Source organism: Lissotriton vulgaris, chromosome 9, assembly GCF_964263255.1.
Source record: "Lissotriton vulgaris chromosome 9, aLisVul1.2, whole genome shotgun sequence".
Classification (NCBI taxonomy): domain Eukaryota; kingdom Metazoa; phylum Chordata; class Amphibia; order Caudata; family Salamandridae; genus Lissotriton; species Lissotriton vulgaris.
In genome coordinates, this window is record NC_141697.1 from 763,404,414 (window position 1) to 763,419,471 (window position 15,058).

At 41.5% G+C, this 15,058-nt stretch overlaps 1 protein-coding gene across 3 annotated transcripts in view; it reads right to left on the reverse strand.

Annotated features, from left to right (window-relative positions):
• LOC147692219 (kinesin light chain 2-like) overlaps nucleotides 1–15,058 on the reverse strand; it is a 359,953-nt gene that overhangs the window by 260,439 nt on the left and 84,456 nt on the right. For all 3 annotated transcript variants that reach the window (XM_086938492.1, XM_086938494.1, XM_086938493.1), the window contains exons 3-4: nucleotides 11,814–12,044; nucleotides 2,377–2,452 (exon numbers count right to left, since the gene is read on the reverse strand). In XM_086938492.1, the coding sequence (XP_086794618.1) occupies nucleotides 2,377–2,452; nucleotides 11,814–12,044 (307 nt within the window). The remainder of the gene's footprint in view (nucleotides 1–2,376; nucleotides 2,453–11,813; nucleotides 12,045–15,058) is intronic.

Below are 15,058 nucleotides of genomic sequence, written 5' to 3' on the forward strand. Positions count from 1 at the left end.
TCCACTTCTACTATACGTTGCTTTAAGTCCTCTATTTCTTTTGTAACCCCACCAAGACCTTGACAGATTTCTCTCATGCAAACTTGTACCTGAGTATTGTCTTCTCTTAGCTGTAAATATTGCTGTTGACTCTCCATTCTATGTGCCAGAAGAGTTTGCATAATTGATTCCATAGATATAGTATTTGATGAAGTTTTTGGGGGTCTTGTAATAGTATTGTGTCTTGTGCTTGTGTTTGACCCTGCGATGAAGTTGGATTGAGAAGGTCCATATGAGTTTTCTTTGCCAGCAATTTATTAACGTCCAATGGAAAAGTATTCATGTCTATTTCCTCAGTTACATTGTTTACCGTATCAGGCTGTCCCACTGAGTTATCCACTGACAATGTTTTAGTTGGTTTTAAACTTGATATTATATAATCCGGGTCCTCCCTAGTCATATTAGAGTTGGATATTGTATCTTGAGGGTTAATGTCCACAAATTCATCAAACTCAATATTATCAGTAGAGGTGGAAGTAATTGTCGAGGAAGCACCTTCGCTGTTCTCATTTATGTTAGCGCTAGTTTCACCTGGGGGAGTTGTTGATTCTTGGTTCGCAAATGTTGATTTCTTTATGGATTCCGTTATGCGTACTTTATTGCTCCCCTGAGAGTTGTGCTCATCTTCGGGACTTGTACCAGAAAGTCTTAGAGCCATATTTTTTACTCCACCCTTTGCTTCAATCCATCTTCTCAATGGACTATCATCAATAAGCGACTTTTCTTATTTCCAGCTGGTTCTCTAGTTAGTGGTTTAAGAGTTATATTTTTTTGTTTGGTTTTAGCCTTCATTTTGGTTTTCCTTTAGCCAGTTGTTTTGCTAGAATTAGTTTTAGGGGTGCCGTCTATTTCGTCCTCGTCTGTTATTTCCTCATACTCCAAGTTGGAGTCCTCATCTGCTAGTTCGATGGTTTCTTGAATTGAACCATCTCCTGTTTTTTTTCCCTCCATTTTAGATGTATTCGTTTGGGAGTTGGGATTGGGATTGGTGTTTAGTTCCACAATGTCCTCTCCTTTTTTAGGCATTATATCTTGCGTCTTTTTTGGGCTAGCGTTTTTCGCATAGGTCCCTTCTTCACATGTCGTCTCCATACCAGTTTGGATTTCGTTTGTTGTGGCATCTCCAGTATTTGATTGGCTTTCTAAAGAGAGTATTACTTTATTTACACTAGAAAGTTTATCTGAGCCCTTGTTTCTACTCTTGTTTTCCACTTTCTCAGCTATAGTGGTAGTGGTGACCATCAGAGCATAATTCGCGCTATTAACTGAGTTTTTGTTTTTATCTGCCTGCTCTTCTGCCTCCACCTCTATCTCAGACTCAGATTCTTTACGCGCTTTTTGTCCCTTTAGGGTAGTTCCTCCATTCTTGTCCTGCACGGGCATTGTTTCAAATTCAATGTTTACTTCTCGGTCTAGAGTGTCAGAGTTTTTTTGTTTGACATTCTTATTTTTACCAATATTGCTAACAAATGTGGTTGGTTTAAGCTTCGCTGATTGCTCTACTAATGGTGTATTGGGGCCGCCTGGAGCCGCTGCTGCCGCCATCATACCTGTATTTCCTTGTTTCGCCGTTTTACAAACTTTCCGGCTTCTTGCAGAACGCGTCTGCCTTGATGACATCGGCTCCTCGAGCTCCAAGCTATTCGGTGCCTGTAGCACCGAGCGCGGCGTCAGGCGTGCACACAGCTGCAGGGGAAACAGACAGGATCCAAGACCCGCCCCACTAAGCAGCCTCGTCGGCGTGCGAGTGAAGCAAGCTCTAGCGAGTGTCCAGGAACGGAGAAAACCCCTGCTTTGGCGAAGCACAATCAGGAACATTGGGTCTTGCCGTGCGGTGGAAAAGCCCCACTTAGCGAGCGAGCAAAGTTACAGCGGTGAGTTTCGAAATGGTGCCGCTATTCCCAGTGCTCCTTCTCTCTTCTCCCTTCACCGGCTATCGTAATCAGCCAATTTAGATGTGTCTCAGCAAAAACGTATCCGAATCGCAGCGGAGCAGCTCCATGTAGCAGCCTTCACCTGGCGGCTTCAGCCCGCCATCTTGACTCCTCCCTATCCATCTTAAGAGAAGTTCTCAACAAAGTAGAAGTTCTCAAGAGCAGAAGCAATTTACGGACAGAAGCCTCGTAAAACTAGAGTGTACATTTAATTCTTACCTGGAACACTTAAAGCATTGCTGTTCTGCGAGAAAGGTCCTCTTTCGTCACACAAAAAAGGCAGTTTCCAGATATGCACAAGTGTCTGATGGATCACTCTGTCCCACAGCACTATCTCCAGTGCACACATGATAGCTCGCAATCACTGCCAAAGCAAGCACAAAATAAGGATGATGAAACTCACCTTGTGCCTGCTCTTCATCGTTGGGAAAAAGGTCATCAAGAGTGTCCTTGGCAGCCTCACTAGCACTCTTTTCATCCTTTAGCAAGAAAAAAGATAGAGGACAATGGGTCAAACTCATGCTTCACTCCCCAACCCCCCACCTCACCTACTGCATCTCCAATCAAGAATTCACCTTCACACTTAGCCAACCATTGCAAATGGACACAAGAAAGGTTAGAGGACGTAGCAGAAGTGGTCATGAACAGCAGTGACCAGCACAATACAACCTACATGATAGGATGTGAGGCTCTACAAGGAATTCTCTGAAAACAAACTTTAATTAAGATATTCAGATGTCTCCAGAGTATGACTCTAAAGACAAGTGGTTGGAAAAAAGGTCATCAAAAAGCATTGGAAAAGGTAGTAAACAACACAGGTTGTCGTACAAGGTGGAAATGGAAACTATCTAGTGTCTGTGCTATGCAATTCACTGGAAAATGGACACAGGAGACGAGGCAGGTGTATCTTGCAGCTGTACAACTTTAACCTATCCACCCAACAACAACCTATAGTATGACATTCAGAGTGGAAAACTGAGAGCAACCTAATCAGTCAACCTTGGATGGAGTTCTCATCGCTGTTCCTTTAAAATACATATCCTGTAGTTGAAACTCTTTAAGTCTCCAAGTGCACACAAGCTCCCTTTGCAAGGCAAGGGGCACTGACCTGACCCATGGCAGAACAATAAATGCAGGGGAATTCAAATGAAGCAATAGATTCCATAGCATATACCCTTTCGGACACCCAACTGCATCAGTGTTATCTCCCAAATGTGACAAACGCACTCTGGGCAACATGAGGATGATTTGCCATTCAAGTATTGACTGGTAGTAAAAATATATATAATACATTTTCACTGACTGACTTCAGGGGTAAGTAACAGTTTTGTTTGAAAATGTCAGAAAATCACTTACTACTTTCACTTATAAAACATAGTTAAATTGAGGTTAAGAAACAAGCATTGGCAAAACAGACCGGTCTCGCCTTTGCCAATGATTTTTGCCAATGCTGTACATCATTGAAAACAAAAAACCACAATGCTTTTTGCCAAAGCTTTCCAACAAAGGCAAACAAAAAAAAGAAAATATGCATCATGATGAGATGCACGCACTGTGCACATATGTTATGACACTACCTGCTGCTGCAACATTCAGTAACTGCATAATGAAACATGCGTGCACCAACTGAATGAGTCCAGCAGCATTTTGTTCATTTTTTTATTGACCTATTAAAGATGGCTGGTGCCATTTGCAGTGATAAATATAAAAAAATACATTTGCAATCATGATAAAGAACATTTCAGCAAGTGTAGTAATCCAGAAACAAATTAAGTATTTGGGCCCTCCAAGAAATGTAGAAAAAAAATGCAAAAAAATTAAAAGGACTGCAAGTGGGTAGGCATGTAATGGAGAAGCAGGTGGGAAAAGAAAGGAGTAGGTTGCAAGCAGGGGAAAAGCAACGCGAGAGAGATAGCAAGATAGAGCACAGGGTTTAGCGCGGAAAAAGCACACAAGAGAAAGAGCAGCGCATGAGGGAGAGAGCAACATGGAGCATGGGGGAATATTTGGCGGGAGGAGAAGATCAAAGTAACACAGAGTGCTTAATGAAAAAGAAAAAAGTAGTTCCCAAAATAAATATGTAATGGTGGATCCTGCAGGGCACAGAAATTATGCAACTTTCTGGCTTAGCACCTGAAATAGACTGACAGGAGTGGGTCGGTGGATATCGAGATTAGTTTGGACTAAACAAGAGCTGGAAGATTTACAGGTCTTTGAGGATAAAGAGATTGTGAAGCTATAGGTTTAAGGGGTGATTCAATGCAAAGGTTCAAGAGGTTTAATTGTGTTCAAGACTTGAGGGATAGGATTGGGTTTATGAGGCAAGGATACATAGACTGTAATGTGTTTTGAAAAGTATAACCTACCACATTAAATGACCCATTTTCACATATCCAGAGTGTATGTGCGGTTTCTTGTGCAGTCTAGCCCAAAACCTCAACTAAGGGGACCAGTTCACCAACAGAATCTCTTCTCCTTCCCCCGGTCTGAAAACTTTGTTGAATGCCCTGTGTTTGTGGCAAATCCCTACATGTGCGACAGCAAATCTGTTGTGCGCCACAAATATTTATAGTTTGTTCAGTATGTGCACAAGAAGCACTTTCCATAATCTAGTTTTTCTTTTAAATTCGGATGCACACGTGGTGTAGCCTTAGCTTGCTTCCAGCATCTATCTACATATACAAGTTTTCACTTCCATTTTTAAAAATATTTTATTTTTCATTGCATCTATCTTATTTCTATTCTGTCAAATATTTAGGTTTAGTTTTTGCTGTGCGTGTTCTTCCACATTAATGTGCATCTTATCTCAAACTTTAATGCATGGCCACTCTGCATCTCATGTAGTCAGAGCTGGTCAAATTGGTCCCACTGAAAGCTTCCCTTCTTCAGACTGCAGACAGGGTTTCAGAATTCAGCACCTGAGTGAAGAAAGATTTTCTAGTTCATTGTTTTTTCAAAGAGAGTAGCCAGACCTAAATGTGGCAGCATAGCTGTATTGTACCTCCACACAGGTACAATGAGCTAGAAGGAAGGTGAAAGAGCATATAGGTAAAGTGAAAATCTCTACTGGGTTTTGGAGTATGCTGTAATATAAAAAATACAGTGTCAACAGTTACTTTCTGGGTGATCTGACCTGGAATTTCACTACCACTATTACAGCAAAACATTTTTTGACTTCTTGATACCCAATCTATATTATGGTATTTCTGCTACAGCGAACATATAGCCACTGTTCCCAAATGCAATACAAACTCTCACTTGTTCTTTTTTTAAAGGACAAATGCTTTGCTGCCAGGCCTACTGTAATAGCAGCTGTGACAATTAATTTCAGTTGCTGCCAGAGAATCAGATTTCTGGGATCCTACCATGATCCATAAACTTGCATTGGGGGAAGGGGAACAAGAGCTCTTCCAACCAGATGCTCAATGTAAAAATCCTAGGGGAATTCGAAGATCTAGATACACTAAGGGTCCACATATTAATGGTCCAAATATCTCTAAAATAAACCCTTCAAATCCACCCAGCACTTTTTTGTAGGGCAAATATCTGAAAATATACGCAACAGATATACACAAAATTAAGAAAGGCACCACAATGATTAAAGTTCTAGCTATATGCCAAGTTTGATATACTTTTATCCGTGTTTTTGCTGTATGGCGAGCATAATGTCCTATAGGCGTCCCAGACCAGCTCCAGGAATTTGTTCCCTGAATAGCACATTTTGCAGCAAACCAATCTTAATAATAATTGTGTACCAGAACCCCAAATTTGTGGGGATTTGCAGTAGGCAGAAAATGTGCCTGTCACAAAAATACTGTTCCGTCTGCGGCCTGTCCCTCATAGAGACTCAGCCAAGTCACAGTCTGTAACCTGGCAGTGTCCCTGTAGAAAAGTTGTTTATTATTTTGGGTGAATAAGGATAAAGGACAAAGAATAAGGCCACCACCAGCTAGATGTCACACAAATGTAATAAACATGTGCAGGCAGAATGCAGATCCCCATGTAATGTGACACAAAACAATAAGGCTTAAATGAAAGGCTGGAGCTACAGCAGGCTGGTCCCGCTATGGCTCTGGAGTTTATGAGGCCTTAGCATGAAAAAAGTAAGTTCCAAAACAGGAAGGGACTCTTTTTTTTCCTGAGACGCTGAAGCCTTTCAGAGGGGCAAATCTAAAATTCTATCCTAAGTCATAGAACTGCTGGTTGAGTACTTTTCAGGTTAGGTCCCCTGGGCGCTGAAGTAAAAGTTTCCAAACTTTTTTCAGTTGCCCAAGCAACCACTGGGGTATATTTCTAAGCCCGAAAAGAACTTGGTTGGGGAGGTTCTACTGAAGACGCATGGGTTGCCAGGCAGAGGCCACGTGCAAAGACCAGTTCAAGTTCCAGTTGTCACTGGTCACTTGGGAATTTTAGGGAAATCCTTACAACTTTCTGTGCCCCTGTAGCCACACATGAGGCCAGCCAACTGACCTGTTAAGTCCACGTACTTGCCCTGGGTACAAGGGGGCGGGAGGATCAGGTCCAGTCCTTCAGAGCTCCTCCACAGGTTACAGATAGCAGGTCCTGTCCTCTTCTGTTTTTTTGCAGACCAAAAGTGTTCTGAAGAGGGTTCCTGGGGATTTATGTCTGTCAACAGCTGGTGGGTAAGGGGGACTCCTTTACACTCCCTAACCAATGTGTTAAAGGCCCCCAGGTGCAACCCCACCAGATTTTTCAGTAGGTCCGGTTGGCCTTACTGCAAACAGGCCCAAAGTGCCATGAGCATTTTCATGACTGCAAATGTTTTCTGCCACACTAAACTTGGGCTCAGAGAGTTTTGAGTGTGAAGGGGAGTGCACTACGGTAATTACAAGTGTCATCTCACATCTAACACTAAACTCCAGTTTGAAGCAAGCTCTGTACTCAAAACAAACCAGGAGACAGATGTCTGGTAGGATAAAGGTTGCTATAGCACCTATCCAGGGGATACACAAGGATTGTCCCTGCATCCTGATCTCTCCCTTTCAAGAGTAACAAAGTGTTACATGTGGCTCAAACAGTCCTGTCGGGAAGGATTTGACACTGTGGTGTCAAAAGGATGGGCCCAGCTTCCACCAAGCATATTCTGATTAGCTCAGAGAAGTCATCTCTGCACATTCAAATATACCCATTGTGTAGCTACTGATCGAAATTTCACACCTAATTTAAGTATTTCACACCTTATTTAAACCGACTATTAGGCTGGGCAATAACTGGACAGCTAATGTAAACTAGTCCTCAGCAGCTTCAGCCTGGATTAAGGTAACTTTCTAAAAGTAACATTTCCCAGATTTTTTATCAAAATCTGACTTTATCATTAAATTGGATTTTTATTAGATATAAAAATAAGCCTTGGAATGGTGTCTGCAGCAGAAAGAAGTCAAAAGTTATATATTAAAGTGTACAATCTATACTTTTACTTTTCCTATATGCCAAGTACACCCTGACCAGTGACAGTGTTGTTTGGGTCTAGTCACTGTGGCAATATGCCATATCTAATGTTGCACTCTTAAATATTATGCACACCCTTCTTTGTGTGCAGCAAGGTGCGTTTAGGCAGACCCTCCAGGATTTCGCAGTTTGACGCGAAATTGGCACTTTTGTAAAAATGCAGCGATTTTTACAAAAGTGCCCGCGAAATTGGCACTTTTGTAAAAATGCCGCAATTTTTACAAAAGTGCTCGCAAAATCACTTTTGTGAGGTGTCGGCAGCATCTGATCTACTGCTTTATGATCCTTTTTTAAAACAAAATGAAGCAGTCTCCTCTGTTCTTTTGAAATTGCTCCTCTCATTGCTTGCGCCTCTGTATGTATCCTTCTGCGATCTATGCCGAATAGTCGTGTCACCTTCACTCATGCAGAATCTTGTTGGTGAATGTGCTCACTGTTTGATTTCTTGATCTGCTGTAGTGAATGCCATGATGCTTTTTTCTTCAATCTGTTGCTGCTGCATCCTGTCTGATGTCTGACACCAGTTAACCGGACATAGAACTACAATGCATAGAAAATGAGGGCCGGACACTTTCTTTGAATATTAATCTTGTTTCACGTACATGGACGTCTTTTAGTCGTCCCTTTATTTCTTGCTGCACGAAGTGCAATTTTTTTTAAATGTATGTGTTCAGCCTTCAAATTTAAATTTTCAAAGAAAAATGTATAGTAAGATTTTACAATCTGTCTCGTGTCTGAATAAATTCCAAGTTTACTAAGTCCCCTGTGTGGAAGATGTGCCTTTCATCGCCAGGCAAACAAAGAGTAATCAGAGAAGCCCTTGTACTGTAGATGGTTTCCAGGGAGGACGGATTCATACATGTAGCGCGAGAAACCATTTCCGTTCAGACCTCATACAAGTGGTCGCAGAACGTTTCTGCTCCACTTTGACGCTTTGGAAGGTTTTTTTTGTCTCAGCAGTAGGTCTGGCTCCTTTACTTGAATCTTTGCAATCTACCCCTCCATGTATGAAGATTCAGGGGCTGCAGATAACTGCGTCTGATCTGCTAAATTGAAGTGGTTGATAAAGTCAACGCCACGTGCCCTTCCACGAGCTCCACCTATGCAGGGTGATGGGACAAGTTTGTGGCTTGGTGTGGTGCCTGGAAGGCTGACCCTTTGCAAGCCAAGCTTTCATATGTTCTTTTGTTGTTTTGACTTTGTCCCACTATAATCTTGCAGTGGGCACTATCAGGAGTTATTTGTCAGCCCTTTTGTCCTTCATGCGTGTGCTGGACATCCAATTCTTTTTTAATCCACCTTTTGTGATGAAGTTCATAAAGGTTTGACACACGTTTCCTCTTAAACATTTTGTGATACTACAGTGGGATCTTAATTTGGTCTTCATGTGTGTTGTGCATAACTTAAACTGATGCAGAGCTGCTTGCTGCATCTCTTGACTTTGAAGAGGTGCAGGAGCATTGCTGGTGAAAGCTTTCTGGATCCAATCTGGTCCCTGGGATGTAATGTCACGTGAGGACTCTACAGTTAGATGGAGTATCCACCAGAAAAAGTGTTACCGTGGGTACGTTACTTGTTCATCTGGACTCTTGCTTCTCAGACTGAAGAAGGAGCAGCTCGTGCCAGTTTAGTATGGTAGGTTTTGTGTACAGGAACCTTCTATAGACTGAGAGAAAAGGTGGAGCTGCTATCATCGGGTGCTAGCATCCCCTTGACTGACCAGACTGATGGTCATCATCATTCGGGCCATCAATGACTATTAATGAGGACATGCAAACCTCAGTCCATCTGTTTAAAGGGCTGAACATAGCCCTGGTGCATCAGACAGGCTTGTGGTTGAAGCGGGTCTGATAGGCGCCCTCATCTCCAATCCCTCAGGGTGTAGGGTCCCTTTAGATTTTAGATTAGTCTGGAAATGGTTGGCATAGGAATTTGAGTGTTAAGAATCCCGCTAGATTTTTTATAATTTCAGGAACACATTTTTCACTTTGTTCTGTGGCTATGCTAAACTAGAGGCGTTTTCATGCTTTTACTATAGTTTCAAGTTGTGTGTCCCAAAGCTTGTCCGGGATGATAGCAACTTTTATTTTATGGTTTAAATCTTTTGTTCACATGAATCAAAAACATTTAAGTACATCACATAATCGACCTTGCTCATTCCCCCTAATGTTCATATGAATCACGGTCATGAGCATCGCTTCACTTGTCATGTAGGTTTTAAATACAAACATAAAGTAAACTAAGAACTAACCCAAAAACGTGCCCCCCCCCCCCTCCCCCAGTACTCTGAAGATGCAGGATGTGTCTGCACCTCCAACTCTATAGTTGTGCTGAGACTTAGTCTGTTTCAGAGAGCCGGAGGATGCGTAGATATTTACGACATGTAAGTTCTCTAAATTCAGTGGATAGGAGCACGAGGAACGGGTGCCACATTTCACGGAAAGAGGTCTTAGAAGTCTTGAGTAGCAGACATCCTTTCCATCCGGTGGTTAAGGAGCCTTCACCTGTGAACTGCTTCCTCTGTTCCATATCCCAGGTTGCCTATTCAAAGTGGAATACTCTGCAAAAACAGTTTCCATTGATTTAAGGCTGAAATTGAATGATTATGAATAAAATAAAGAGCCGTGAAAATGCCGCTTAATTTCCATATTTTTGTCGCTAAATTTCCATATTTGTGCCGCTAAATTTGCTAATCCATGCCACTATATCCTGGGGGGGTCTGTTTAGGGCTGATTTATGCAATATTTAACATCAGGTTTTCCTACCACTCAAAAAGGTGATTTTAATAGTTCTGTGCGGATGCGTCACACTACTGCTACCAGGATCCACAGGGTAGGTCTGAAGCTACATTTTAACTGCCACTGTAGAAGGTGGCACAATAGGTGCTGCAGTTCGAAAGTGGCATTTAACTTTCGATGCCCTGGGTGTACTTCTGCACCATATACTATGGCCTTATTGGGGTATTAAATATGCCACACAGGTCTTAAGGCAATTTCAACAAATTATAGGGGTCAGAGCACATACACTGGGTATTGAATAGCAGGACCCCAGTGTTAAAGTTCTAGATTAGGAGAGGGTGGGTCACAAAACAAAAAAAAAAGAAAACTTGAGGAAGCCACTAAAAAGGGTGGCACTTTTAAACAATTCCTTGCACCACCACACTCTGGAAAAAAATGTTATCTCGTGCCCAAGATGTGAGATTACAAATGTAAACTCTACCCTTTGCCATCCACCAACACCCATTCCAAAGGTACACAGGTAACCATGTAGTGGGTGGACAAAGGAGATTCAATGGAGAGGGAGGGGCTGAATGGGTGTGGTGCCAGATGAGTGACCTGGTCATGGTCACAGGAGGAGACTGTACAGGAGCAAGGTACAGAGGAGTCAAGGGGCGGCAGGGGTATGGTGGGGGAGCAGAAGCATGGGGGTGGGTCCCTTGAGACAAAGGGGGCAATGGGGTGGGAGGAGGCCAATGAAGACAGTGAGTTATGAAGGAAAACAGGCAGCAGGCTGCTACCACAGGAGGAGGGCTCAGTGTATTTTCAAGCAGTGTTAACAGCCAGACAAGAGAGAACATTAACACCTCTGCTGCTGGTTGGCCTGTTGCTCATCCTTTTTATTGGATCAGGATCAGCCTCCTTTTTTTTTTTAAATCACAATTTTTGAGGCACTTGTATAAAAAGCATGGGACTGTTACAAATTTCCCGATTTCGTAAACGTTTTGCAAATTGCAAAACTGCAATATCCTGGGGGTTTGCCTAGGAGATCCCCCTTTACCTTCTCACCTAGACAGATCTGTATGGCTTATGCCATGCAAAACGTAGCTCTTTATGCAAATTGTTTATCAAATATTATATGGATTCACATAAAAAAAAAGAATTTAATGAAAGCATTCTATTCCCACAAGGGAAAAAACACGTCAATGTACCAAGAAGCAGGAAGTATCAGAAACAGCAATGAAGGTATTTGTTTCCTCACAGACTTTGTGTGAAAGACAAGAAAGCGAGCAGGGGAAGAATTAGCAAGACACTAGACACAAAAAATTAAAGGAATGTTTCCTCGATCCGAAAAAGCATCAGTTTATGTTGATGAGAACAAACTCTGAATAGTCACTTCAGAGAGCTGATGTCTGATATGTCAAAAATAGAAAGGAGAAAATTTGGAGTGGAGACTTGATGAGAAGAGGATGATTAATGAGGGATCGAGGTGAGAAATTACTCGATAGCAAAAAGTGGACTAGATGCAGCCAAGTTTTGGAGAGATGACCAATATTGCTTTGACAAACAAAGGAAAGCACTTTAGGAGGGGTTTGTGTCCATTCACCCAGTGAACCCATAACTGAAAGCAGTGACACTTCCAAATCGGCCTCACCGATGGAGAGACGTCATCATCAAATTTCTTGATTTGGTTCATGAACTGCAGATGGTGTTTCTCCTCCTCCAGCTGGGCAACCGCCTGCTCACTGCGCTGCAGCTTTTGCTGGGTGTTGGCGAGCTCGTCGCGAAGCCATTGGTTTTCTTGCACAAGGCGTCGCACCTGGGCCCGGAGCTTTTGCTTCTCTGACTCCACTGCACTTAAGTGGCTGGAGAGAGCAATAATAACCTGCAGTTCCAGAAAGAGAAACAGCTATGTGATTAGTGCCAAGCATCACATGTAAGAATATAGTCTTGGATCCTCAAATGGGATTCTTTGCACAGCAAAATATACCTTTCATTTACATTACTTTTAACAATTCACAGGCATTAGAGGGATATTTCACTTCGACAAAACATGCTTAGTTCCTTTAAATCAACAGTGCCAATTTTAACCATCAACAGCTCAAACAACAGAAAGACTAAAGACAAATAAGGTGTAAAAACCATCAAATACAGCGTAACTAAATGAAAATAGACAAGAATTCTATTTCTCAACGTAGACGTTTCCCTCTTTTAGTATGCAAATGAAAGGATAATTTATCCAGGGATACATTAGTGTTGTTAGCCTTAGCCACATATTATTTAAAATTAACTTAGACTGTCTGCCACTTGCCAGGATTTGTGGCAACTCAAAAAAAAAAAAAAAACACCCCGGTCTGCTGCCTTCCAAGCGGTTCCAATCCTGCCGAAGTAAACAATATTTGCAATGCCCAGCAATCTTTGTATAGGGAAACCAAGGTTACAGTAGTACTCATTTTTTAATCTAGGTTTGGCTACAGTAGCACTATTTTTTTAATCTAGGATTGGTGTGGGACAAGCCCAAGCAATTTCATACGGGTAAAGGACTTAATAAGACAAAAATACACATGCTTACTACTAGAACACATTTTGGCATTACTATTATGCTTGAATAAACAAAGATAGGAAGTTTATGGTGGGCTTTTCAGTAAGGTGCAGATAAAAAGTTCAACATATTATGAGTACATTAAAGTGGTTACTTATAGAGAAATCGAAGAGCTCTATCCAGAGACCCGAGTACCCGTCATCTACTCATCCATCGTGTTCCAGGGCTGAAAGTTAGCTAGTCGCATTCCCAGCTAGAATCCATACATTCTCAATTAAAAGGAGTAAGACATTTTTCTACTTGCAATGTTTCAAAGCAAATCTATCCTGACTTCGCTGAGGACTATCAAATCTTACAGTTGTTCCACATGTTCATTATAAATGAGGCTTTCCTATTCACATAGTACAACGGATCCCTCCTAATTCAGCTCCACAAACTGAAAACATTTCCTCAAGATGCAGGGAACATTCATGAAGTTACATAGTTTTTAGGACAATCTATTATTGACAAGGAGATGCTGGTGTCTGTAATATCCTGATTCTTAACCACCATTGTACCCGTTTTCCTTTAACAATCAAGTATGATTATCAGAATTTATTAGAAGATGATAAATGATTTTCTGTATTCTAGTGCAGCTCCAGAATATTTGTTTGGAGCGCAATTTCAGAACATCCATGAGTGCTAGTTATGAAAAAGAAAACAAAAACCAAATAATATAGGTAGGAAGATTTGAAGTCTATTTTATGTCTGTTAAAATATGATTGACGCAAAACATTCTCTTAGATTGTTGGGGATCATGGTTCGATCCCCTGGCTCCAGCAGCAGATTAGCCCAGCACCATGTGACTCTGGGCAATAGCTTGTTTAATCTTCCCGACGGCCCCCAGCGCCATGATGGCTCCAGCGTTCAGGCACGATTGAATTCTGTTTCCCTATACTATTCCACTGAGTTCAGCTTTTTCAATTACAGTCATTTGCAGCATCAAGTAAGTGTACACTTAAAGGAGTAGATTTTTTATATGGTCTCTGAATACACTGAAGTCAAGGAGTTGACATAGACATATCTTGTTGTTCTTGTTCTTAGCTGAAAGACTTACATTTGATAATTCTACACATTGGAGCACTGGAATACTCCTACATAACACCCAGTAGTTGAGATGTGAGTATAACAGTTATAATCTTGTTTTTAGAAACACAAGCAGCACGGTGGCATATCCCTGCCACTGACATCGAGTTGACTTTGTTGTTGTTCATCTTTTTCGCACATAACATCGCATCGCAATACATATTAGAGGAGTTTCACAAGTTCATCTCTAATTTTTGCCTCTTCTTTCCACTTTGACCTGTTTAACTGTCCATGGCCTATAGCTGTCACATACTCAATTGTTTAAACTAGATGTCTGTACAAACATATGTATTACCACTGTTTTTTTATGAACTGCCTTCGCACACCGTCTAATGAGTTGTTTTCTGAAGTTCTAGTTAAACATAAGGAAAGTAAATGTGATTTATTGATACATTGTTTTATTTTCACAGTGCCCCTGAAGAAGGGAACCCCCCGAAATGCATTGGGCCTATTTCTCAACTATGTTTTCAACTACATCGAAAATGTTCTCATCACTTTAGTTATTGCAGTAATTCTGTATTCTGGTGACACAAAGCTGTTAATTTTCATATTTTGTATTAATGTAATTCTAGATTGATTTGGTGAAACAAATAAGATTCAAACGCAAAAGATTACATAAAGCTATGTTTGGAAGAAGAACTTTCTTTTTGAGTGATTAATTGAAATACTTCAGGTTATCAATTGTTTATATTTGTCATACTTTAAACATATTGGAGTGCGCTTGGTAAACTAGTGGAATTTTCCACCAGAGGTTGATTGTTCCTTTTATAAGTCCCCACACTCAGCCAACTCAGACGGACCGAGGTCATAATTTCCCATTGATTCGGCCTGTAACATCACAAAACCCTGTCATGCACAATATGGGGGGAGGGGGGGGGGGGGGGGGGAAGCTCAGGGGAACACAAAAGTAGATCTAGGTTCTGCTCCACACAAGCAGTGCAGGGTGTATAAAGTCCCGCCCAATATGGTCCTAAATCTCCCCCCCTGAAGCGACCCTGTATACAGTGGTCTTAGCAAATGTCCCTCCTGTGCTTGGCAATGATTTTGAACACTGGTCAACCTGACGCAATAAAGCTTGTCACTTTCTCAATACCAGAACAGGGCTAAATAATGCTTTTTTTATTGAATTCAAGATGGCCAGAAGAGTCTCTTGGGTAGGTAAGTCAAATAAACGATTGCAAGAAGACTGCATCGTCCTATCATTTAGATATCCAAATTTAGTACGGCAAATT